The sequence below is a fragment of the Typopeltis vanoorti genome, chromosome 10, assembly GCF_054136105.1.
Source record: "Typopeltis vanoorti isolate ZY-2024b chromosome 10, IOZ_Tvanoo_1.0, whole genome shotgun sequence".
In the NCBI taxonomy this organism is placed as follows: domain Eukaryota; kingdom Metazoa; phylum Arthropoda; class Arachnida; order Uropygi; family Thelyphonidae; genus Typopeltis; species Typopeltis vanoorti.
This window is the reverse complement of record NC_143558.1, coordinates 39,948,791-39,976,715: the sequence shown is the minus strand read 5'-3', so window position 1 is coordinate 39,976,715 and position 27,925 is coordinate 39,948,791. Positions and strand designations below refer to the sequence as shown.

General features: G+C 36.6%; 1 protein-coding gene across 1 annotated transcript in view; it reads left to right on the top strand.

Annotated features, from left to right (window-relative positions):
* Positions 1 to 6,901: 6,901 nt before the first annotated feature.
* The window catches only part of sll (adenosine 3'-phospho 5'-phosphosulfate transporter 1), a 38,427-nt gene continuing 17,403 nt past the window's right edge, over positions 6,902 to 27,925 (top strand). The window contains exons 1-2 of the mRNA XM_090398650.1: positions 6,902 to 7,302; positions 18,835 to 18,901. Coding sequence (XP_090254776.1) covers positions 18,897 to 18,901 — 5 coding nt within the window. The 5' untranslated portion in view covers positions 6,902 to 7,302; positions 18,835 to 18,896. The remainder of the gene's footprint in view (positions 7,303 to 18,834; positions 18,902 to 27,925) is intronic.

The window sequence follows — 27,925 nt, the reverse complement described above, 5'->3', positions numbered from 1 at the left end:
TTTATGCTCCATATGAGGATATATTGAAATTTGTGGCTTACAGAGGGTGGCTGATCAGCATATAAGGGGTGATATGATAGAGACATAAGTTTCTTAGGGGGATTAATAGAGTTGATGTGGACGAAATATTTCAGTGCATGAGTAATGTGAGAAAATTAGAGGCCATCCATCGATATTGAGTGAGAGTGTGGTTAATAAGGGAGTGTAGGATTAGATGTTTTACTTAGAGAGTGGTGAATGAGTGAAATAAGACTGCCAGATTCAGTTGTGTGTGCTTGGTCTGTGAATGATTTCAAGACAAACTATGGAAGTAATTGTACACGAATCATACTTGTGCTACGTACTGCAACTTTTTTACGGTGATGTAACTATCGTATGTCAAACCACCAAAAAGCCGAAGAAAATGACAAAGAGTTTGAGTCCATGAAAGCGAAATGATGGAATTCAAACTGTAAAGCACTAAAATTGTTGGTCTATTTAAAATATTTTTATTAGTGTTTTCATTAATATGCTTGTTGCTTTGCTCAGTCAATGCAATATGTGTTTCATATTTTCTTTCACTCTTCTGAAATAGTGTAGTATTATGCACATAGCAGTTGGAGAGATAAAAGCAAGATACATGCAAGATATATCCAGACATAAACTTTCAGGATGTTGCCCATCCACAGTTGTCTGTCTAGTAAAATAATATTAATCTGCCAATGCCTTTCATTCCTCATAAGGAGCAGGCAAAGTCGTTTTAGAATAATTTTACTTCTGGAGGGGAAGTGAAATTCCAATGTCAAATAATCAAAGATAGATGGCCTAGATTATCACGAATTTTAAACGTCATCTGGTGTAGAGAGAACAGGTGGCAAGAGTTGCCATCTCATTTACACTAAAGGTAACAAAATGAATTATTATCTGAAATAGTATGGATTTTATGGCTTTTTTTTTTGAGTTGACGCGACAAACAATTCGAGTTTCCTGGATAAGAAACATGTTTGGTCATGCCAGAGAATTTAGCAAGTTTCAAAGAAACTATAGGATTTTAATTCTGTAACTCACCAAAATCAATCGTAGAACATAAGTGGTACATTGTTTGGATTACAAACATTAGTCCTTATTCCACTTGCTTTAGAAATTTAGATAATAGTGATAGGAGGTAGAAGTTGGCATATTGATTTCCAAGAATGTTATTGCAGATATCGAGAGAGAGAGAGAGAGAGAGAGAGAGAGACTCCATTTGGAGTATGAAGAGAATATGAGACTATTTATAAGATGTGGAATTGAATCAGTTTTCTAAGCATTACTTCGACCGTTTCCCGAGTTATTCGATCTCTAGCAGGGCAAACAAGTTTTTTCTTCCCAGGAACTCGTTTTTTCATTCCATAACCTTAACGAAATTGACCGTATAACCCACATTTTTTTCAGACAATTATATACTGGGTTAGGGTTTGGGACAAAGAGAGGGTGACACCTGCCTTTGCTCTCTTCACCGGATGCCGTTTATAAATAGCAATAGTTGCTTGGGGTTAATTATCTCTAATTGGCTACTAGTAGACATTGAACTGACTGTCACTCTCCAAAACTTAGTTATGGCTAAAGGGCCTCACTTACTCCCTTAAGGAAATTAAAGGTGTTAGAAACATCGTTTGAATTTTTTATTTTATTCATTTATTTGTTTTTAGAGTTACATTGCTTTGTTTTGAATTAAGACCAAGCCACTAGTGCAATGAAGTCAGTGTATTATGCTTTTTTACTGTCTGTGTAGTGTGTTGCAGCAATCGTATTTCATAATGCTCGACTGACATAAAGAAAGAATATTAGAGATTCAATATTATTCTCCATCTAGATGAACGTTTTTTAATCTTTTGTTAAATTAGTTTTCTGTTTAATCGATCTCAGAAGAAGTACGATATTTTCTCTTAGAAATTCATGTTCATAGTTTCATGACTGTAGATTGCATAAAGAAAGAATATTGAAGATACAGTCCTAGTTGTCAACTAAAGAAACATTTTCCAAACTTTTTTTAGACTATGCTGAGTTAGTTTTCTGTGGCACCAACAAGGAGGGATTCTTCTCCCCACTCTAGGGTTTTAATTCCAAGCATTTCAAAAATCGACTATGTAATTGTAGTATTTCACTTCCATAGTCGCTTCATAACTGTATTAGGTTTCATAACTGTATATTGCATACAGAAAGAATTTTGAAGACCCAGTGCTAGTTACCATCTAAAGAAACATCTTCCAAACTTTTTTGAGCCTATGCTGAGTTAGTTGGTCGTTGGCGCCAACAAGTATGGATTCTTCTCCCCACCCTAGGGTTTTAATTCCAAGTATTTCAAAAATTGACAATGGAACTGTAGCATTTCATGCAATAATATACACTGGATTTAGGAGCGCGAGTTTTTTTATTTTTTATGGACAGTCCAATAATGAGAGCTTGGTCACCCTATAGTACATTGGTACTGTGTACTTGTTCACATTATGTCCAAGAAACATAAGCCAAATTTGGCTTGTGTTTCTTGAACATAAGGTGGGAGACTGTTCCAGAGGGCAGCAGTGGATGGAATGGACGACGAAGAGGAGAAATGTTTTCTGTTGGTTTGGAGTTGAACTGTGGAAGGGTGTTGATTGGCTGCTGTGCACATTTGGACGGATTTAATAGTGTGTGTAAGGGAACTATTGATGTCAATTCTGATCAACAGTGGCCATAGAAGTACTTATGGAAGTTGCAGAAAGTGAGCTGAGTGTTTTACTGAGAGAGGGAACATCGATCAATGTGACTGCCGTTTTTTATATAGAATGCAGTATTTTTTGGGTGATCACTCGATATTGCAGAGCAGTATTCAATGGTTAGTTGGTTTTGTAATTTTTAAGTTGCTGAAGTTGTCGGAGTTTTTTGTCTGAGGAAAGAGGTGTAGATTGCAAAGGAGCAATTCGGCTTCATTCCTGGTCGATCAACGATAGATGATGGAAAAGCTTCGAGAGAAACAACGGGAGCTGCATTTTATGTTAAAGCGTACGATAGAATGACAAGGCAAGAAACCTGGAGGTGTCTGAGGGAGAAGAAAGTACCGGAGAAATATGTCAGATTAGTGCAGGAGATGTACAGAAATGTGAAGACAAGAGTACAGACCTTCCTGGGACAGACAGACAGAAAGTTTTCAAGTGACAGTTGGCTTGCATCAAGGGTCAGAATTAAGTCCTGTTTAATATTGTGATGGAGGTGGTGACAGAGGAGGTGAGAGAAGATGCGCCTTGGAAAATGTTCTATGCAGATAACATCTCACTCTGTGCAGAGTCAACAGAAGAAGTGGCAGCTAAACTGGAAAGATGGAGGAAAGTACTGGAAGAGAGGTATGAGACTGAGGAAGTAAGACAGAGTATTTGTGTTGCAAAGTGGACGGCGGCCAGGAGACATATCTGGAGTTGGAAGGAAATGTCATCAAGAAGGTTAGGGACATTAGATACTTAAGTTCAACAATGGAAGAGGATGGAGAGGCTGAGAAGGAAGTGGGATGCAGGATACAAAAGGGAATGGAGGAACTGAATGCAATAAGAGGATGTCAATCAATCTGAAAGGCAAAATCTACAGGACAGTAGTGAGACCGGCTATGACGTATGCTATGGAAACTGTAGCCCTGAGGGGAAAATAGCATCAGCAGGATGAAGGTGGTGGAGATGAGAATGCTTAAGTGGATGTGAGACGTGACCAGAAAGAATCGTCTGAGAAATGACTACGTGAAGGGATGGGTGAAAGTTACGAACTTAGGAGCAAAGATACAGGTGACAAGGTTGAGATAGTTTGGTCATGTGATGAGGAGGGAGGATGAATATGTGGGAAGAAAGGTCATGCAGATGAATGTGCAGGGGAGGAGGAAGTGCGTGCGGCCAAAGAAGAGATGGAGGGAACTGGTGGAAGAGAACTTGACGATGAAGAACTTGGATGTGGTTATAGCCCAAGACAGAAGGATGTGCAGGAGACTCACCAAAAACAGCGACTCCACTTAAGTAGGGAAAGCTGCAGAAAAAGTTGTCTGTGTTTTTGTTGCATCCATAGCGCTAGACCACCCGAAGAAATGCTATTCTTACTTCGAATTTAGTCACTGACTAGAACAAAAACTCTTTTTAACCCTTTCTCAAACCGGATCCGGAAGTAGTCGATCTCTGGCACTATGGATATGGTTATAGACCAAGTTTTTACCTCTGTAACTCGAGTTTTTGGACTTGTAACCTCAAGAAAATTGACCTTAAAACCTTCACTATTTCAGACAATAAATACGAGTTTCAGGGTTAGTTACCATTTGCTTGTCAGCTGTCTCTCCAGAGGATGCCATTTATAATTACTGATAATCTAGGACCAGGATCAATCTCCACTATTAGCCAATCAGAGACAGGCTAATAGTGGAGATTGATCCCCTCCATATCTAAAAGTAAAAGGTAAGTGTACTAAAACGGTCTCACCTAGATCATATAGGACGATAAAAGGCCTGAGTGTATATTTACATATACTGTTCGGGTGTTAGCTCGCCAGATGGCGGCAGAACCTACTGTACTTCCTTGCTGGATGCAAGTAACCTTGGTAACCTTGTCTCCACCGTTAGTGATTGGCTGCCATACATTCTTCAAAACGTTAGGACATTAGGACAAAAACTTCGTCGATATACTCCCTTTTGAAAATAAAAGCACTGGCGGATAATTAATTCGAAACACCGGATTACAAACAGGGACCTTTTTTTAAAAACACTTAAGGTCTCCAAAATAAGCACTTTGCATCTCATACCTGATGATGATGTTTATCTGTTATCTTAAGAACATTCAAGAAATACCTTTAGTGATTAGAATTCACAGGCTAGTTGAAGACCTGAAATGCTAATCACTCAGTAACGAGTTTGGCAAATATGAAATAACATGAAATCTGTTTATAAACTGAAACAGCATTTTCATTTACATCTATACTAAATTTGATGTAATATCAATAAATAGTTGACGCTGGATGCTGATGGTAGCGAAAAGTTTAAAGTTTTGCATTTGGGAATTAAAAGATTACAAGCTGTGTTCCACATTGATAGAACTGTACTCCAAGAAATTGATGAGGCTTGGGACTTTGGGGTATTGATGTGGACATAAAGTTGAAATTCAGACATATTACAAAGATGTTCAAGGTGTTCAAAGTGCACAGGATTACTTGTTTATTGAAGAACAACACGAATATGCAGAGATAAAGAACTTATTATTCTTCTTCATAAGGCGTTCATACGTCCACATCTGATTACTCTGCTCAGATCTGGTCGCCTGGATTTCTTGGAGATGAGAAAGTGGTGAATAAGACTCATAAGTGAGTGGTGTAAGGAATGCTCCTTCATTGATAGATTGAGATTTTGTGGGTTGCAGAAGTTGGTTAATAGGCGAAGAGGGGATGTGATAGGAACATTTAAGCTACTAAAATTGTGTTACAGGATTGATGTAGGGGATATATTTCAGCAATTGGCTAGTAGTGGAAGAACAACAGGTAATCCCTCTAAATTAAGCAAGGGTGTGGTTAATAAGGGGGCAAAGGGGCCCTTGCCTCCCCAAAAGAAAATCAAAAAAGAAACAGTAGAAAAATTTCCAAAAATATTTTCCTAATTAAAATTCATTTTTTTATTTATATTGTGTCGTGTCTTCTATTTCTATACTACTTGTGAATTAGCGGTCACATAAGGTGGGAATACTCTATAGCTCTCGGGAATCACGGCCGCTGTGAACGCAAAGCGAATGAAGTAGTGCTCGAGCCGAGCGAGCGCCACTTCGTTTGCCAGACCTGGGCCAGAGGAGATCACGGGTATCATATATTGGTGATCACTGCAGATGCTCAGTCATAGGTAGTATGTATTCTCAAATCGTGTATTCAAATCGCCCCCCCCCCCAAGATTAAATCATGAGTGCTTGGCCATACCCCCAAGATTAAATCTTGAGTGCTCCCCCCTCCTCCTGAGTGCATCACTGGGTGTAAGTACTAGATTTTTTTGGTTGGAGAGTGATGAACAAGTGAAATGCGTTACTCAGTTGTGGGTGCTTCGTCTGTCAATGAGTTCAAGGAAGGGTATGATAGATATTGTGTGGATAATTTAAGTCTCCAGCTATGACTCTTCGGACTCAATGAAGGGGTCTCCTTATAATAATAATAATAATAATAATAATAATAATAATAATAATAATAATAATATATATATATATATTTTTTTTTTTTTTGAAATCTGGATTCTCAGTTTTCAAGTGACTGGATTTTTTCGCTTTTCTCTGCAAAATATTATGAATAATTCAATCTAGTTTTTAAGGCAAAAGGAGAGAATGTTTCATTGTTTTTTACTATGAAAATGAGCCTCCGTATCTTAGTTGGTATAAACGAAGGCAGGTCGGAAAGAGCTGGGTTCGATTCACGTCCATGACGTGATCGACTAATGGTGAGTTAGCCGGTCTCATACGGATGTAGAGGGTTTTTCACCAGGAGACTCGGGTTTTTCGTCCCTCAGAACAGGCAAACCGGCTCGTGAACACACACACGGATCTACAGTCGTAAAATACATACTTAATCTCTCGTTAAAGTTTAACCAGTTCTAAGGCACGATGGAGAATAGGGGGGAACCCCACACGAACAATTAAAAAAACTATGAAAATATCAAAACTACTTTTTACCTGTTATTTGTCAAGAAAAAAATTGTGAAGAACTTATTAGAATAGTTAATATAAGTAGAACTGGTGTAATGATATTTGTGTTTAAGTTGAACAGATTTTTTTCTCAGAATTTATCTATTATTGTATTTCAGAAAATTTTCATTGGCAATTAAATTGAAGTTGGTAATTGAACTTTAATTTTCTACTTTACAATAACACGAAGTAATTTATTTTGACTCCCCCTCCCCCACTTTGCTTGTAGCAGCAATCTCCCAACCTTCGTTCGGTTGCTGATTATTGGTGTTTAATGTGTGTTATGAATTTGCTCTAAGTAAAGATACGTACAATCACATTAAGTCATCGGATGCTATGATTTGAAACTCCAGAGAACTGTTACGTAATGGTTTCTATAAACGACAGGATTCATTTCAGCGATTCTTAAATATTCCTATTACAGCAGGTAGTTCCACATCGGTTCTACTTGGCAGCTGTCATTTTGACGATGGCGCAGTTATCTGCTTTGCTTCATGATGGAAGACAGGAAAACTGCATGATTTCCAAGTTTTATATATTACAGAGATCATAAATGATATATGATGCTTGTTAACGGGAACAAAATAATGCGTAGTCGAACTAGGATATGCACATTCCTATAATAAAGGTAGGTGCATGCTTTTAACAATCTCGAGTAGAGACGTGACTATATGTAATATCGTACTCAGAAATAGTTTACTTTTGTTAATTGCTAGCTTTGATTCATTGCAGAACTATTCGTTGGCGAATGGACCTTAGTTTGCTTGCTGTTATCTTTAGATTTGTTGTGCGACAATGAAGTAATAAGACTGTCTCAACAAATGTCTGAATATTAATCGCCTTTGAAGCAGACAACAGCTAAATGAATTCCTGCACTTTTATCAGTTTTCAAACCTGAAAATTATCCGAAGGTTCTAGTTAGATTATTTAACAACGCTTTCATAATGTCAAATATACAGCAAAATTATCTTATGGTATCACTGTTTGTTTGGTTTCTCTGCTCCCTTTTTTTTTAACAGTTAAATGCTACGATACATTTGATACGATGTGCCATACTTAACAGAAATCAACGGAGAAATTACGATATTTATTCACTTTTAGAAATAAGCGCTATACTAAATTGAATCCATTATTTGAACATGCTTTTGGAGAAAAAAAAAAAACTTTGTATCACTTACATATAGCTCATGTGAGCTGATTGTTAAATTTTCATGAATTTTGTGAACAAATTGTTAAACCGGTAATGACTATAAATTGTAGAGTGAAATGCTTCTGGTTGGTCGAGTGGATAGCGTATCCGCTTTCCAGCCAAAAGGCTGCGGGTTCGAATCCCGCTTTGGGCATGGATGTTTGTGATTGTCTGTGGAAATACCAGTGGTGGTCGGCGGTAGACCAGCCTTGGTGTAGTTGCGGTCAGTTGATGATTGAATGTTGGAGATGGAGTTGTAGATCAGGTGATGAGGCCTTGGACTCCCTGGAGACGGCTAATAATAATAAATTGTTGTAAAACTTTACTTATAAATATATTCACGTTTTATTTTTTTTTAAATTTAGCTAACTGCTTGTTAAAAATTTACCGGCATACCATATGGAACAGTTTTTTTTTTTTTTTTGGTACCATCCTTCTGACTCCTAGGACAGGTAGAGTAAGTTCTCAAATTAGAGGTCAATTAATGCAGCACCATGCACTCTTCTGCTGCTCTGTGTACTCATAGTGCTGGTTTGCCTGAATGAAAAACCTGAATTTCCTGGAGAGAAAACCTTCTATTCCCATATGAGACCAACTAACTCACTGTTTGATGAAAAAGACGTGATAAAGGTTTCTTTAACATCGTGGGTAAGATTTTAATCTGAGTATTCTCATCCAAAGGGTTCATCCGAACTACAGAGACCCTCTATATACATGCACATACATACAATCTACCTAATGACAAATTGGAAACCTGTGTATTAGTACATGGATATATGGCACTAATCCATGTATCACTGCTACAACATCTAGTACCCAGGTACTGTACTTATGACATGCTAGCTCATTTTATCCACAGTGCATGATTTTGCAGCACTGGCATCTATTCTCAGCAGCAGTTTATTCAAGTTCCTTTGAAAAAATAGCATCAAAATTTATCTGATTTTCCACCTGTATCATTATCAAATACCTGCATGTCCCTTTTTAAACATGTTATGGTATTAGTAAGTCAATAAGCCAGGATCAGAATATCTTAGCATTTCATTGATTACCAACCTTTTTGTAGTCAGCTATGCTCCTAAACCATGCTACTATTTTCCATTCCCATTAACTTGTTCAACAACTTATCATTTGATATTTTATCAGATGTTTGTGAAATCCAGTTAATATCAGTGCATATATAGTTATTTCTTTTGTCATATTAGCTGTTCATAAAATGTGAGTATACTAAAGTAAGATCTCCTTTATAAGACCCATGCTTACTTTTCCCATCAAGATTACCCCTCTCCCCAAGCTAGTCTTGAATTCAACTCTAATTAGCTACTCCAAGACTTTAACCACTGCTAGAGAAATGTAAATTAATCTATAATTTATTGCCTCTGTTTTCTGATCCAATATTATGTGGTAGTATGCATTTGCTGTCTGCCTAGTATAGAATTCTACCCTGCGTCATGTCTTAAATGTTCAGGTAAAAGTCAGAAATAGTCCAGTAAAAGATATGGTTTAACTCTCTTACACATTTTTTGAAACTGTTCATTATGTCTCATCCATTTCCATTGCTTTATTAACAACAAATAGATAAAGCATTAGCTTAGTAAAAAACAGTTCTCTGCCTGGCATTCTTCCTACTAAAACTGTAGCATAATCTTGAAAATAACTTTACCACCAAACAGCACATAGATACAGCAGGAACATCTGCCAGCTAGCTACTGCTTTTTTTTATGTTGAGCCATACATGAGAGGTGGTTGGTCAACCTATATATATATATGTTAGCCTGGTTGACCTAAGTGGTTAGTGTATCCACTCTCCAGCCAAAAGGCTGTGGGTTCGAATCCCATTGTGGGCATGGATGTTTGTGATCGTCTGTGAAAATACTAGTGGTGGTGATGGGTAGTAGATGGCATTGGTGTAGGTGCAGTTCATTGTAGTTGGTGGTGATGGAGAGTTGTTGAATAGGTTCCCTCCCTGGATGAGTCTTTGAACTCCCTGGAGGTGTCACATAATAATAATAGTACATTAGTACTGTATATGGATAGTGGGTTAAGAAAGGAGAAACTTGTTAATATTTGATTTAAAAGCTTGTATGTTATATTCCATGGGAAATACATCAGGGGAAGACTGTTCCACAGCACAGCAGTAGCAGGATGGAGGAGGAGGGGAAAAAAATGTTTTCTGTGGGGAGGGGGGGGGTAAGAGATGGGTCATTTATCAATCTAATTGCTCTTCTCTGTATTGAGTCATTTTGAGGGAGCTTTTAGGAATCCTACTCCAAATGTGAGAGCAGTATTTGATAGCTGGGCAGATTTCTGATTTGTATAAGGTTAGCAGCTATTTAGAGGTGAAGTAACATCTTGAGTGAAAGAGAAATCCTAGTTTTTTGGAAGCTGAGGATGCAGTGGTTGTGATGTGTTTATGCTAGGAGAGGCCTGATGTTAAGGTAATTCCAAGAAGAGAAATCTCATCTTGTAACATTATAATATTATAATCATTATAACAGTTCCACTTGGCACTGTTATAAATGCCAAACTACTCTTCCGTGGGAGTGGCTGTGTAAGCAATGTTGCATAGGGGAGGAGATAGCACTAGATTGTGGTCAGAATTATCCAGGGGTCATTACATTCATTGTATTTTAAAGGGTCATTGGTAAGGAAGAGATCTAAGGTATTGGGTTGGCAAATAAGTTTGTTCGGTTTATGCGTTGGTACAAGTTTACGCTGCTTTGCCTGTCGCTATTATTGCGCTACCATGCAACACTATTGCACAATTGAAAGGTGACATATCACATAATCTTTCGGTGAATTTTTGTTTGGCCTACTTCAGTTGCGTGTGTGTTACATATTTTTAGAAATGGAAGGAAATAACGTACATTACTGGCATATTTTGCTTTTTTATTTCAAAAAAGGCAAACGAGCTGCGGAGACCCATAAAAAATATGTAGCGTGTATGGGAATGGTGCCTTAACAGAACGCATATGCCAAAAGTAGTTTGCCAAATTCTGTTCTGGAGATTTCGACGTGAGCAATGTGCCTAGTGCCGGTCACCTGACCGGTTGATTCAAGTGTTGTGAAGGATATAGTCGACAAAAATCCGTCACAAACAGTGCAGGAGATTGCTGCAGTACTGAACATATCCCATACAAGCATTGATTGAGAACCATTGCACAAGCTGGGATATGTTTGAAAACTCAGTGTTTGGGTGCCGCATGAATCAACTGAGGCCAATATGACTGCTCACATATCCATCTGTGATTCACTGTGACGTCGCCAAGACAACGACCCATTTTTGAAGCGAATGATTATGGGAGATGAAAAATGGGTTGTGTACAATAACGTGGTATGTAAAAGATCATGGGGGGCACAAAAGTGAACTGCCGCAAACAACCTTGAAAGCAGGATTGCACCCAAAGAAGATCATGCTCTGTGTGTGGTGGGATTATAAAGGTGTTGTCCACTACGAGGTGTTACCGTCAGGCAGAACGATTGATTCAACTGTCCATGGCTCACAGTTAACGCGACTGGCCCGGTGCAATTAGCACAAAACGTCCTGAATTGGCAAATCGGAATTGAGTTGTCTTTCACCATGACAACGCCAGACCTCACACACATTGTTAACAACCCAGAGTAAATTTTTATGTCTTGGCTGGGATGTTTTGCTGCATCGTCCGTATTCACCGGACCTGGTACTTTCCGATTACACTTATTCTGATCGTTGCAGAATTCTCTGAACGGGAAAACCTTTGCTAATGAGGAGGCTGTCAAAAGACACCTGGATCAGTTTTTCGCCAGTAAACCTCAGGAGTTTTATGAACACTGCATAATGAAGTTGATGGACAGATGGCAAGAGGTCATTGATAAAGAGGGTTAATATATAACTGACTAGTATGCATCATATACATTAAATAAATTGTGTTTCGTTCCACTCTGAAAAACCGAACAAACTTATTTGCCAACCCAATATTTGGGGAGTGGTTTGGGTTATATGGTTGTCAGTTGAACAATTTATGTAAGGTCTTTAGTGATGGCAAATGTTTCAGCATCTCTGCCTGCATGATCTGCAGAACTGGAGGAGGAAAGCTAGTTGGTGTTATGGACATTAAAATCTCTTAGGAGGATAATTTCGCTGTTAGGAGAGTGGGACTGGAGAAAATCGATTTTTAAGGCGAGGAAATTAAAGAGAGTGGTTGGCGGCATTAGGAGAGTGGATCAACTGTTACTGTTGATCCAATTTTGCTTTGTACTCCATATTAAATCAATTTTTTTACATCGTTGTGGATCTTATGTGTATCACCTGCGGTCTACTTGCACAATCATTAAGTCAGAGCAGCAACACAGATGATTTTTGTTTGCTTTGGAGTATTCCTAAGGGGTCTGAGTTCATCCTTAAAATCATTATATTTCTCTGCAACAAGACTAATACACCAAAATGAGAAATAATAAACTGATCTAACATTAAATCATGTCAGCAGTTTTTTATTGTATTAATTTTTATTAGTACAATATGATACATCCATAAACAAATTGAGAAAATCTATGTATGCCACTGTTATATACTACAAAAATACTCATTCTTTTTTTGGGATAGCCAAGATAGCATGAATACATTGTCTAGGGATAAACCTCAGAAGTCTAAACTAATGGAACTGATGTTCTGGCCACCACAGTGGGGAGTGTACTGAAGCTTGGTGATCTAGTCAATGTGCTGCAACCGTGTTCTCTGCCTATATCTTCACGTGTGGGCCTGTTAGTAGCTCTAGTTATATTCTCTGGCCAGCAGGCATGAGAACATCAGAATGAAGAAAACTATCTAGGAGTGAACTAACATAAACAGGAATGAGGTGTGGTATACACACTTTTTAAGGTAAAGGCCAAGCCTCTGTGATATCAGCACACCAGGTGATAGTTGAGTTTCATCACCCTTTGTTTATTGGAAGCATTAAGTGGCTAAAGTTGACTAAAGAATAATTATCTGTAACAACATGCGATGGAGACCCTGGATTTGAGCATGCTGAATCTGGTAATAGCAACCAATGTGTTCATAACCAAGATTAATCAAGGCAGTGTGGAGCTTGCAGGACAATTTAAATAGGCTGTCATTATGGGAAAAAGTTAATGGGTGTCAGTTTAATGTTGAGAAATGTAAAGTTATGCATTTTGGGACAAATAGATTACAAGCTGTGTATCACATTGATGGCACTGTACTCCAGGAAATAGATGAAGCTGGAGATTTAGGAGTGGTGGTGGTAGAGAGAGAGAGAGAGTTAAAGTTTAGAGGACATATTGCTAAGGTAGCCCATAAGATTACTTGACTATTGAAGGACACATTAACAAGTAGAGATAAAGGACGTTGTTATTCCTTATAAGTCCTTGATATGTCCATATCCAGATTACTTTGCTCAAGTCTGGTGCCCTAGGTTTCTTGAGGATGAGGAAGTGGTGGAGAGGATTCAGAGGCAAGGTACCAAGATGGTGAGTGGCCTGTGGAATGTTCTCTATGAGGATAGATTGAAGGTGTGTGGATTGCATAAGTTGGTTGATAGGAGAAAAGAGGGGATATGATAGAAACATTTAAGTTGTTTAAAGGGTTTTATAGGATAGATGCAGGGGAATGTTTTAGCACTTGGCTAGAGGGATCAGAACAAGGGATCATCTCTGTAAGTTAAATAAAGGCATGGTTAGTAGGGCATGAGGACTAGATTTTTTTCTTGGAGAGTTGTGAATAAGTGGAATGGGTTACCAGAGTCAGTTGTGAGTGCTTTGTCTGTTAATGGGTTCAAGGACAGGTATGATAGGTTTGTGTTCATAGATTGGGTCTCTTGCAATGAGTCTTCAGACTTCATGGAGGTGCCCATATTATAATAATAAAGATTGCCACTCTGCCACTGATTGGGGGAAAGTGACCACACAGTCTTGTGGGGGGGGGGTCGCTATGCATGCATTTCTCAGTTATATAATAGCTATATGTGGAACTACAAAACTAACAATTGGAGCCATGCCAAACTGCAAGTAACTGCAGGGAAGAATGTCAGTACTGCAGGGGAATAGTCAGGGATTGTTTGAGGGAAGCAAAACAGTATCAGATTAACTGCATATTCAGGATTAGAATGATAAATGAAGTGCAAGTTAAATGGATGGGTAGCATCATAAAGAGCAGCAGCTGCTGCAGAATAAGAAAACAGTATGGAGGCAATGCAATCTCAATATCTTACCATAATATAATTTCATTATAAATTTCTCCATTTGGTGATCTCCAGATCCATTTTCATTTAATTTGCTTTTTAAAGAAAGTATTTACTATATAATTTACATTCCCTGGCTCTCTGCAAATTCAACAAGTCTTTGTCATCTCTCATTTCTTTGGCCCCATAACTTGCATATCTAAAGCACTCTTCCTACTGTTTCTTGCATACTTGAAAGTTGGCCAGTGACATGTATCTCTGAGAGTGTTGGAGAGATCCTCATTGAAAATTTCTTCATCTGAATGACTGGAGATGGGTGCATATGTTTTGTATTATATTTGTAATGGCAATGAACTTTTAGCATTGATTAAATCACTTTGCTCAAGAATTAGTGACACATGAAACCTGTTGAGGAGGATGTATAGACAAAAATTGAGGGAGAGAATCTTCCAGGTGGGCAAAAAAGGACAAATGAAGAGGGAGAGTTCTGTTAATGATAACAGATTCTGATTTTAAGTGGAACCTGTGGCATAGTAATTAAATAATAAAGTAACACGTAAAAACCACAGTGATATCTTTAATTAGTAAAAGGACAGATATTTCGTACTAAAATTAATAGTACATCTTCAGTGTCTGTAACAGTAATAGGAATGGAATACAAGCAAAACGTTCGGTGGATCACCTATTAAAATACAATTGTTACCGCATGCTAGGAAATAATAGAAATAACAAATTTAATCTATTAGGATAAATGATTTTTTACATAAGATAAAAGTTTCCCAGATCTTTGAGAGAGACATATAGTCATTTCTTTTTAAATTTGGTCGGTGTAAGATAGTTTCACAACTTTCTTTGAATAAGAAAGTTGTGAAATATTATTTAATGATAACAGATAACTTACTCAAGGAAAAGATGTGATGACATTACACAAATGGCTTTTGAGGCTTTTTTTATTTTATGTAAATCACATTCATGAAAGGTTGTAAACTTATCATATGTCAGTATCATAGGTAGGCTAAAAATGAGATAATCCAAGAAAATCCTGCTTTTAACTAAACATGGAACTTTTTCAAGCCACTTTCTCTTTAATAATTAGGATGATGGTCCCATATTGGGCAATGATTTTTCACCTGTTACCTAAAGACATTCAGAAACATCTATGCTTGCAGTTGAGTTGAAACTCAGTCTGTTGTTTACAGAGCAGATATACTATCCATTTGGTAAACTAAGCTATTTGGTTGTAGAAATTTTTTTTTTTTCACTTGGTTATAAGTGAAAATTTACTTTGTAACCAAGTAAATTATTTTAGACAAGATATTATATTACAGTATTGTTTTAATCCTTTACCCAAGTGAGAGCATGCAAAGTTTGAGCAAGAAATATCTTCACAACTAAGCTATATGTGGCAGCAGATGACTTCACATCAAACTGCCTTAGTTTCCATAAGGAAAAGCATACATTTTCTTGCAGATGTGTAGAATGCTATGCATTATGGGAAGAATCACTACCTAGACTAGTTTTGAACTTTATTGAGGTCTCATCAGTAGGAGCCAGGCCCATGGAGATACTGAGAGGTAAATCAGTGCAGAAGATCCCAAGGAAAATTGGGATTATCATATTGTTATAATACTCTGGATTATATATACTGAGAGGTAAATCAATGCAGAAGTCCCAAGGAAAATCTTGTAGCAACATATTGTTATAATACTCTGGATTATAGATAGCTGTAGAAATTTTTTGCTTGGTTACAAAGTAAATTATACTATATAAATTATATTCTTATTTTAATTCTTCACTTAGACTCTTTGCTAATACTTGGGTAAAAGGTTAAAACAAGACAATAATTTCATGTCTAGTACAATCAGTTAGGTTTATTGGTATGAGGTTGAGATAAATAGAACAGGATGGAAAATAGAATAGAATAGGGAAAGTGAAATATGAGAAGAGATAGGAAGTTAGGCTAAAGAAAATTCAAGAGTTCTGCTGTACTGCAAGCAAAAATTTGTATTGTAGCGTATCCATAGCTCTCCAGCCAATAGGCTGCGGGTTTGAATCCTGCCGTGGGCTTGGATGTTTGTGATTGTCTGTGAAAATACTAGTGGTGGGGGGTAGATAGCGTTGGTGTAGTTATGGTTTATTTTTGGTTGATTGTGGGTGGTGGAGATAGAGAGTTTAGAGTAGATGTAGATGAGTCCCTCGATGAGTCTTTGGATTCCCTGGAGGTATCAAGTAGTAATAATAATAATTTAATGTACACTTTGTTATGCATTATTGATGGGAGCAAATACTATGGAGACGAAGGAAATGAATCAAAGGTATACAAGCTGTTGAGTAGGCTGTATGTTAATATGGCTGCAGAATTGGTAATATATTACTGCATGGTTTTAGGGATTATTGACTTCAACCTTTAGCATGTCGAGTTTTGCAGTAAGGAAGATGCCAAAGGAGTGAAGGTAGACAAAATAGTGTCGTTGCATAAGAGTGGTTCTAAGAGAAGCTGCCAGTTATAAATATGCATAAGTAATTAAGATATTTGGGAGATGGATTAGGACTGGAATTAAGGATTGGGTTGACAGGGACAGGATTCTCTATGAGAGATGGTGTAGGTTTGTAAAAATGTCTTGCATTAGTACTCTGCTTGCATTTCATGAAAAAGTGGTGAATATGCTTGATAAGAGAGACTGATTAGATGCATAGACAATTATTTGAAAGATATCTGAAAAGATAACCTTTGTGCCACAACTGTTCAACATATTTGTTAAAGATATTTCATGTGGTATTAGAGAAAGAGAATATTTAATTGTTTGCTGATGATGCAAAGCTTGAGAGAATATATGGTAATGCTAACTTCAAGGACTCAGGCCATGGAGAAATCTGAAGACACTCACGTGTTGCCCTCAACACATCAAAGGTATTTGATTGGGTTTGACACAAGGGGCCTACTTAACAAACTGCCATCCTATGGTCTAACTTCCTTACTCTGCAACTAGATTGCCAACTTTCTCACTGGTTGCTCACTACATGTTATAGTGGATGGTTTACTCTCCTCAGATTTCCTCACCAATGCAGTAGTATCCCAGGGTTCTGTTCTTTCACCCACTCTCTTCCTCTTATATAAACGACCTGCTCTCACAGACTTCCAATCCTATCCATAGCTTTGCAGATGACAGTGCACTCCGTTTCTTCTTTTCATTTGACAAACCTTGTAGTGTTCAAGTATTACAATCCTCAAGATCTACCATGACCAGAGACCTGAACTGAGATCTCCTAGCTATATCCCAGTGGGGCAAAGACAACCTTGTAAACTTCAATATCACCAAAACTCATTTCTCTCTGATCTCTCACAAGAAAGAGCTCACTTCCTTCCCCCTTACCTTCAGTAATACTGTGATATCCAAACACATGATCTAATTTCTCTTCTTGGACTGACCTGAACCTCCAGTCTTTCCTGACACAACAACATTTCAACTATAGCTTCTGCAGTCGCCAAAAAACTTGTGCACTTTTTTTGCACATGACACACCTTCTTAGCTGCTAACTCTGTACAAAGCCCAAATCCACCATGCCATGGAATATTGCTCCCATATTTGGGGTGGCACCAAAATCCTCTTTAAGATTGCTTGATTCTATTCAGAAGAGGGCAGTCTGCCAACTTCATTGACTCTTTCATTCCATATACTTCTGCCCTTTGGAATAGCCTCCTCTACTCCACCCTCCCCAAAGATTACAATCCTTAGCTGTTCAAGCAAAATGTGAACAGATTCCTCCTTTCTTCTATTGCTTTTGTCCACACAAGGCACTGATGTACTATAGGTCTTGTGGCCTTTCATGATTGGATCAGATACATATATATATATATGTGTGTGTGTGTTGGCTATCATCCCCAGATTCTGGGGATGATAGCCAACAGAATGCTTGTAGTTCAGGAAATACATCACAGATACAGAGACCATGCTGCTGTACTTGTGATTAGAAGGCTTTGACATATTACACATGAACTATTGAGCACTGATATGGCTATTTATGTTGTATTGAAGAAACTCTGGAGAGAAAGAGAGAGTGAGTCCAGAGACAAGTTACAAAAATAATATCAACAATGTTGGCAACGAGTGGATACATAGCACCTATCCACTACAGAGCTTAGTGGATGTGTAGCAGTGAGGTGATTAACTTTTTTTTAAGTTGGTGAGGAGGTTTTACCAGCTTAATACAAAAGATATTATACAGAGTAGGAGAGATGAGAAATACAACAAGAGATGATCCCTTGAATTATAAAATTAGATTGTAGTGAACAAGGAGTGAATAATTTTTTGTTTTTTTTTTACATGGAGAGTGGCGAGAAAGTGGAATGCATTGATTGATTATAATGTGAAGAGTGTGAATGAGTTTAAGATACAGTATGTTAAATAATATCTGTGAGTAAGACCTCCTGTGATGAGTATATCAGCTTCATGGAAGTCTGTCTGAAGACTTTTTTCCTTCAGTAGATAATGTGTATTATTAATTGCCTGAGAAGGGCAAGCTGTCAAAAATATTTGAATAGCGAGTTTTTCAAGAGTATTTGCTATCATTAGAGAAGTAACTGATGTTCCAAAACAGGAAGTTTGCCCACTTGATGTTTTGTTATTGTGACATGCTTGTTTCTGTTTTTATCTATTAATCATGTAGGCTTTTATTCAGCTTCCATAAGTGGCAACATATGAAAAGCAGTTGTCAAACTGCTTTTCATATGTTGCCACTTATGGAAGCTGAATAAAATATTAATAATATTAATTTTTAATATTATTCTCAATAGATCTCACAGAAGAGGACACATACAGTTATTCTGAATGTTGTTGAATCTTCTCTTTTGTAAGCATGTGGTAAGTGATTTTTTTCAGGAAATATAAATTTTCATGTTATCATTCACTTACACAGTTAACTAACTGAAACACATAGAAGTAGTTATGAGTTATGGCCAGCAATTAAAATGTCACCACTTGGCTGGCAAGTGGTAGCATTTCAGTTACATGCCAAATCTCCAGTTGCATCTTATCTTGAATGACTTTAGTGCTTTAACTTTGAATTATCATGGGCACATGATCTTTTTTGTAGGAATTATAAATGCATTACTGTCATGAATATTATACATTTTTTAATAAGAGTGTATCCATTCTGAAAATAGCAGCTTTATATACTTCTTTGGGTAATCATCCCTAATCTGTGTGTATTCTTAGTGTACTTTCTTTTTACTTATATGCAACACAATAAAATGTTATTTGTAGTTATAAAGGAGAAGTTAAATGTAATCAACAGCTTTCAAATATATGCTGAATTGCTACTGAGAGAAGTATAACTCTTCACAATTATTTAATTCTTGAAGGAGTATGCTGTTCAACCAATGGTTGTGTACGCTTAAATCTTAAATTGAAGGCTTTGCAGGTTAAGTGAAGTAGTCTGCCAGTTTACAAATGCTAGTCAAGCAAGCTAAAAAGAAAAACAATCAAAAATTTAGTGAAGAAAGAAATGTCATTGAAATTAAAAAAAAAAATAATAAATAAAATAAGGAAAATGACTGATTTTGAATATAGAACAGTTCAAAGGATTAAACTAAATTTATTATAGAACAGTTCATTTCTTTCTATAAAATATTAAAAATTAAACTAGTGTAAATTGCATTTGTTATTTCTTCATAATTACTGTTATTTTACAGAATAGGTTTCCTACCATCCCAAATAACTCTTGTTCATTAACTGCTACACCTGCAGAAAAGATTTTAATTATTCCTAGTATAGGAGAGCTAAACATGATTGACTTTTATATGTGTATTTATTTTTTCTATATCCAGTATGAGTGGAATAAGTGAATATTAATATGTTACTCTCACAATTAGAGTGACTTATCATCAGCGGCAGCTCATGGCTAGAAATCGTGTAAACACGATAAGCACTACGAACACTCTACTACTGGCACAAACTGCATATAAACAACAGTGGAACTGCACGATGGACAGTGCTGCATTATGCTAATAGCTCGCATCTCACTATGACGTGCATATGCTTGCGTCTGTAGCAATATGACACTGTGGTAAACACAGTGTTGTTAGCGTCCTTCACCATCCTACATACTACAAGATGGATTTTTATTATTTTTTATACAAAATAAGAGAATTGTATAGGATTGTTGATGATAAAATTAAATATTGCAAACAAATATAAATAAATTAATAAATATATTTATATATCGAGAAAAATTGGGAGTGCTGTGGTTCCGCAGTGCCTATGCACGAGTCGCACCTGCTTATGATATTCTACATCTGCAGCACTCATTCAGAAAGAAACAAGTACAGGCAGCCCTCGGTTTATGCCTCACTTCCATTCCTGAAAAAACAGGCATAAACCGAATCGGTGTAAAACGAACCCAATTTTAATGGGAGGTACAAAGTTATGTTCTGCGCAGTCAAAAAGTATGCACATGAAGTATGTGTAACATTATTATATTTAAAGCTTTGATAATACATACATATATATTTGTTAAAATAAAATTATTAATAACAAAAACAAAACAAAATTATATACAAAAAATATGAAACTTCGAAAAGATATTACATATTTCTGTGTTGAAGTTCCTGGTTTCGGATCACCTGCATTTTTTTAAAAAAAGTATTCAGTATTAACTGCCTAGATTTTCTTTTTCTTTCTTTAAGGCGTTCAGTATAAGATCGGATAGATGTGATTACGCTCCTTTTTATGTTTGCACTCTGTTCCCAGTCGTGGTCCATTTCTCAGAGTTTATCAGTCAATGTCTCTATGCTTGCAAGGATACACTGTAAATCGGCCATTTTTATATCTCTCACAGGACCTTCTTTGTTTTTCTTTCTCCTCCTTTGGATGTTGACTTAATTGTTTGGCTAATTCTTTTAATGCTTCATTGGAAAGCGGTTTATCAGGGCTCTCTAAGACTTCTGTCACATCTTCAGCTGTAATATCGTCCAATCCCACCTCTCGTGCATGCTTGGTAACGTCTTCAATAACATTCTCCTCTTGCTCTAATTCCTCGAAGTCATGCATAAATGCTGGAAGAAGTTTTTGCCATGCTCCTTTTAAACACTTTGCTGACACTTTGTTCCAAGCTGCATTGATGTTGTTAATGCCCTTCAAAATATCGAATGACCGCCAATAGTCTTTAATAGTTTTTCCTGAAGTGTCCAAGACTCTTACCATTTCCATAAATGTTATACAGAGGTAACATTTATGGCTTTGAAGATTGATATAATCTTCATTGTGGCTTTGAAGATTGATATAATCCCTGATTCATCAGTTGCAAAAGCGATGTGTTTGGGGGGCATGTCAACAACCTTGACATCCAATGGTGTTCTTACTTCAGCAAAGTTTTGAGGATGTCCAGGGGCATTATTCAAGAGAAGCAATGCCTTGGCTGGCAGATCATTTTCTTTACAGAAGCGAAGCATGGTAGGACAAAAATAATTTGTGTACCAATCTATAAAAACGTCTTGTGTAACCCAAGTTTTCTTGTTCCATTTCCAATAGACTGGCAGCATGGCTTATAGACCCTTGAAGGCACTTGGTGTCTGTGAATGGTACACCAACATTGGTTTAAGCTTCAAAGTTTTGGAGACATTTGCACCCAACAAAAGCATAAGTCTATCTTTTGCAGCCTTAAAACCTGGAGCGGAATGTTCTTCAAAGGAAGTGAAGGTGCGTGATAGCAATTTTTTCCAGTAGAACCCAGTGTCATCAACATTAAAAATGAGATCAGGAGGATAACTTCCTTGTTCTACTACACAGTCTTGAAATTCTTTAGGAAAAGCAACCGCTCCTGCAACATCTGCACTTGCCGCCTCACCACATAATTTGACACTGTAAAATTCGATGCAGCGTCATAATTTTTCCAGAATTTTATTGCATCCAAAATTCACAAAAAGTAAACTTGTAAATTTTATATGTAAATAATACTAACAGCCCATATAAATTAGCCGAGAAAAATTAGCATGATACTATGTAAATAGAAGATATATGAATATGTAGTTCAAGCCCTAGAAATCAGAAATATGTTAGAATTTATCTATGTAAGTAAATATCATCTATAGAGATCCAGAGGAATTAAACATGCTAGAATAGAGTAAACAAATATCTTAAAATAGAAGTTCAGGGGCAATACTTTAGAATTCGGAAATGAAATAAGTGATAACATCAAATAGTATTGGGTGAAAAAGAAACCTATTGTAACCAAAGCAGTCCGATGCCGCCTTCAAGGTCAATAGCAAAAGAGGGCGGTATACATCAGAAGCTGCTACACTGTGCTGTGTAAAAGGGATTAAATGTACACTTCAGGGAGATCTAGAAGGATAAGAGTTTGCACGTGAAAGTACGGGGGTCTCAGATCTTAATTCAAAGTTTGCGCCGGAATATCTGGGGTCTAAAACCTTCGCGCAGGGTCCCGTGAGAAGCCAAATAAAAGGATCGTAGAATCAACTATCGAGCATCGGCAGATTTGACTCCAGGAGAAAAGGAGGGAATCGATCCATGGACTATGTCAGATCCCGGATGAAGTCATGGAGGGTAACCGGAGGCGAAACCTTACAGAGCGAACAGTGGCCCAGGACCAGGATGACAAAGCCTTGACTTTCACACCTTACGTCCGAGTGCCTACAACGCCGCAAGATCGTGCTCCAGCCCCGTGAGAAATTCCAGAGGAGAACACGGTATCCATGAAACATCTAAAATGATAGATCAAGCACTAGCATAGAGGGGGATCCAGAATAAGTCTGTAAAGGAAATATGACTAAGTGCATTTTACCTATGGAGGAGTCATGCGAGTTGAATTTTGTTGCAAAACTTTTTTTATTTATGATGTGAAGGACTGTTTAGAAAGACTGAATTCATAGAACTGCTATATACATTAGATTGAATACTTGTTTGCATAGAGAGAATCTGGTTTAAGGTAATTGTAAGACATTAATGAAAATTTTAATTTACATTGTATTGTAAAGAAATGGTTCAAAAGAACTGACAAGATTATAGAATTAAGAAATATAATGTTATGAGAAGTAGTTTGCTTAAAGAGTGTTATATTTTATGTGAAGGTTGGAATTGGAGATTATAATTAATCAAAGCATGGAAATTCCTAAACTGTAAATGGGCTAATAGTTAATAGTTATCTAATTTAATTGTTTAATAATTTACGTCTTTCGTATTTGTTGCATGCCTAAGAATTTGTCCTATATGATTTTTTTTTTTTTTGTGCTTAGCTTAGAGAGGAAAGGAAAGTAGCATCCTTTTAGTGCATACCTTGTATTACTGTTTTAATATAAATAAACATGTTTGTTATATTTAAAAGGAGTGCCGTCTGATCTTTTTTGCAACTGCACTGTTCTCAAAAAAACCCGATCCTGTGAGCCGGGCAGATTGGAATTTGGTACGAATTTTGAGTTAAAAGTTAGCCATGACTGTATATAATTATAGAGGAGGAACTTTACTGGAAGTATAAATAATTTCTTATGCCATTTGGAGAACTTTAGTAGCGCAGCTAGTAATGATTAAATAAATTTCTAGAGATCTCCAGCATAAAAAAGAATACTGAAAGTAGAGAAAGGGAAATAAGATTTACTGAGTACATGAAAGGAAAAAGATAAGGTTAAAGTATAATGAATAAAGATATAGAAGCCAAAGATAAAGAAAGCAATGTTATACAACAAATAGAGAGGTAAAATAAAGAAAACTCATAATATTACAATAGTGCAGCATCGACAGGATAAAATCCACAATAATTGAAATAAACAAGAGTGGATTTGGAACAGTTTTGCAAAAAGATCAGGCAACAAAAGTGAAATAAGAAAGTAAAGTGTATATATATTCTGTAAGAATTTTTTTTTTTAATCATGAATGTGGATAGCATAAAAATTGGGAGCCACAAGTAGCAACAACGCTGACAAATGTAATTCCCAACATCTATGGCACCAGAAAGAGCTGATGCATCGGACTGAGTGTTTTCTTAATTCACAAAAGGCCAATAAAACTGAGTATTGTCCACTCCAGTGAGAGAATAACACACAGCTAATGTAAAGAAAAAAATTTTTCATCCACATTCCTGTCAAAAACTTTTTTTCGTGAAGGGGTGGGCCTTTGTAAAATTCTATTCAGCGTCATAATTTTTCCAAAATTGTATTGCATCGACTTTTACAGGAGTCGCATCCAAAATTCACAAAAAGTAAACTTGTAAATTTTATATATAAATAATACTAGCAGCCCACATAAATTAGCCAAGAAAAGTTAGCATGATACTGTGTAAATAGAAGATATGTGAATATGTAGTTCAAGGGAAAATGCCCTAGAAATCAGAAATATGTTAGAATTTATCTATGTAAGTAAATACCAAAGCCCGTCTATAGAGACCCAGATAAATTAAACATGCTGGAATAGAGTAAACAAATATCTTAAAATAGAAGTTCAGGGGCAATACTTTAGAATTCGGAAATGTATTTGATGTTATCACTTAGTATTGGGTGAAAAAGAAACCTATTGTAACCAAAGCAGTCCGATGCCGCCTTCAAGGTCAATAACAAAAGAGGGCGGTATACATCAGAAGCTGTTACGCTATGCTGTAAAAGGGATTAAACATACATATACTTCAGGGAGATCTAGAAGTCTGCACTTTCTAGAAGGATAAGAGTTTGCACGTGAAAGGTACGGGGGTCTCAGACCTTAATTCAAAGTTTGCACGGGAATATGTAGGATATAAAACCTTCGCGCAGGGTGTCGCGAGAAGCCAAATAAAAGGATTATAGAATCAACTATCAGAATCGACTATCGAGCATCGGCAGATTTGATGCCAGTAGAAAAGGAGGTAGTCAATCCATGGACTATGTCAGATTCTGGATGACGTCATGTAGAGTAACCGGAAGCGAAACCTTACAGAGCGAATAGCGGACCAGGATGACAAAACCTTGACCGTCAGACCTTACATCCGAGTGCCTACAACGCCGCAAGATCGTGCTCCAGCCCCGAAGAAACTCCAGAGGAGAACACGGTGTTCATGAAACGTCTAAAGTGATAGATCAAGCCCTAGCATAGAGGGGGATCCAGAATAAGTCTGTAAAGGAAATACGACTAAGTGCATTGTACCTATGGAGGAGTCATGCGAGTTGAATTTTGTTGCAAAACTTTTTTTTATTTATGATGTGAAAGACTGTTTAGAAAGACTGAACTCATAGAACTGCTATATACATTAGATTGAATACTTGTTCACATAGACAGAATCTGTTTTAAGGTAATTGTAAGACATTAATGAAAATTTTAACTTACGCTGTATTGTAAAGAAATGGTTCAAAAGAACTGACAAGATTATAGAATTAAGAAATATAATGTTATGAGAAGTAGTTTGCTTAAAGAGTGTTATATTTTATGTGAAGGTTGGAATTGGAGATTATAATTAATCAAAGCATGGAAATTCCTAAACTGTAAATAGGCTGATAGTTAATAGTTATCTAATTTAATTGTTTAATAATTTACGTCATTGGTATTTGTTGCATGCCTAAGAATTTGTCCTATATGATTTTTTTTTTTTTTTGTGCTTAGCTTAGAGAGGAAAGGAAAGCAGCATCCTGTTAGTGAATACCTTGTATTACTATTTTAGCATAAATAAACATGTTTGTTATATTTAAAAGGAGTGCCATCTGATCTTTTTCGTATCTGCACTGTTCTCAAAATAACCCGATCCTGTGAGCAGGGTAGATTGGAATTTGGTACAAATTTTGAGTTACGAGTTAGCCATGACTGTATATAATTATAGAGGAGGAACTTTACTGGAAGTATAAATAATTTCTTATGCCATTTGGAGAACTTTAGTGGTGCAGCTAGTAATAATTAAATAAATTTCTAGAGCTCTCCGGCATAAGGAAGAATACTGAAAGTAGAGAAAGAGAAATAAGATTAACTGAGTACATGAAAAGAAATAGATAAGGTTAAAGTTCAATGAATAAAGATATAGAAGCCAAAGATAAAGAAGGCAATATTATACAACAAATAGAGAGGTTAAATAAAGAAAACTCATAATATTACAATGCCGCAGCAAATAAGATAGAAAGAATCAATAATATTAAAACACTATGGCACTTACTTCGAGACTTAAATCTCATGAACCGACTTTTGCTTCCTAAAAATGTTTCTTCACCTCCATCTGTCTTTTTAAGATCTTCAAAAATTGGTTTTGCTTTCTCGCTTATAACAGCTTGCGTCAGAGGAATGTTTTTCTGATTCAAGTCATCCACCTATAATGATTTTTTCCATTTTTTCATGAAGTTTACCCCTGCTATAACTTACATGTTTTGCATTTAGTATTGCTGTAGATTGTTGCCCAGATTGTTTTATTCTCTCTGCATTTTCATAATTGTAGTAACAGTCAATGGAGGTAAGTTCATACTTCTACAGACATTAGCACGTGTCTGCCCACCTTCCATCCTTTGAATCACCTCCATCTTCTTTTCAAGTGTGATTGATTTCTGCACCTTCTTAACACCAAGTTCTGCTAACTTTTCTGCACTTCTTTTATCAGAGATGGTATGTAATTACGTACTTTATCAATTTAAATACGTATGTATGTAAAAAAAAATTGAATAGAACAATTAGGTAGATTTAACAGTAGAACTAGGTTTGATACATATACGTCGTAGTAGCTCGGTAAACATTCAAACACTAGAGTGCCTGCTAGCGTCGTTTCACACTACAGTAAGAAAGCACGTGCAGGCATCCGCCGTTATTGTGAATCGCCGTAAATTGAACTGTCTTAAACCTAGGGCTGCCTGTAATTAAAATTGAGAAGTTTGCCTGTAACAATAATACTGTTGTAACTCACATACTCATCACTGACTATATTTAATCATTTGGGTTTATACAACTAATCCAATATAAGTCCACTTCCATCAGTGTAGTATACTACCAATAACTAAATGACATTAAATTAAAGATGCCAAGAAGTTATATTCTTGGTTATATTCTTCATCCAAGTGTAAGCAAACACTTGGATGAAGTGTTTGCTTACACTTATAAGCAAATCAGGGATTAAATTGGATATAATCCCTGATTCATAAACCTTTATTGAGGTCTCATCAGTTGGAGCCAGCCCAAAAGTGATACCAAGGTTGAACTAATGCAGAAGTCATATTTCTATATACAAGTAGTCAAAAAGGTGTCACACCTTATTACTAAAATATTCTGGATTAGATAGATGTTGAAAGTTTTTCCACTTGATTATACTATTAATTAAAGATGCTAAGAACCTCACATGCAAACTTTGCTTGCTTATACTTGGATAAAGAATGAAACCAAGAATGTAACTTATTGGCATCTTTAATTTATAGTATAATCAAGTGGAAAAACTTTCAACATCTATTTCTAATACAGAGTATTTTAGTAATAAGGTGTGACACCTTTTGACTACTTGTATATGGAGATAGAAACAGAAGTTGCAGTAGAAGGTATAGAACATCTTGGCAAGATAGGAAGGTAAAGTAGGATGATGGAGCTTATAATTAATGAGTTGTGTCCTCTAGGGTGGGAGGAAATTGCAGTGATGACTTTGAAAGTATATGATTTGAGGTAGGTAGGATAGGTTTAGCAGAATGCTGTTTATAAGTTGGAGAACATAGGCAATGAAAGCATAAATTGGACAGAGGAAACATCATATTATTGTTACTGTTGGCATCATCATGGAGTCCAGAGACACATCGATGGAAGTTCATTCACTCACAAAACAATCATACAGAATCTGGCAACTTGTTCCACTCATCAGCCACTCTCCAAGCAAAAATGTATTCCTCCTCCTGCTGACCATACCTTTCTACCCCTAGTCATATACTGAAAAATTTCTTCTGCATGAATCCTGTAAAA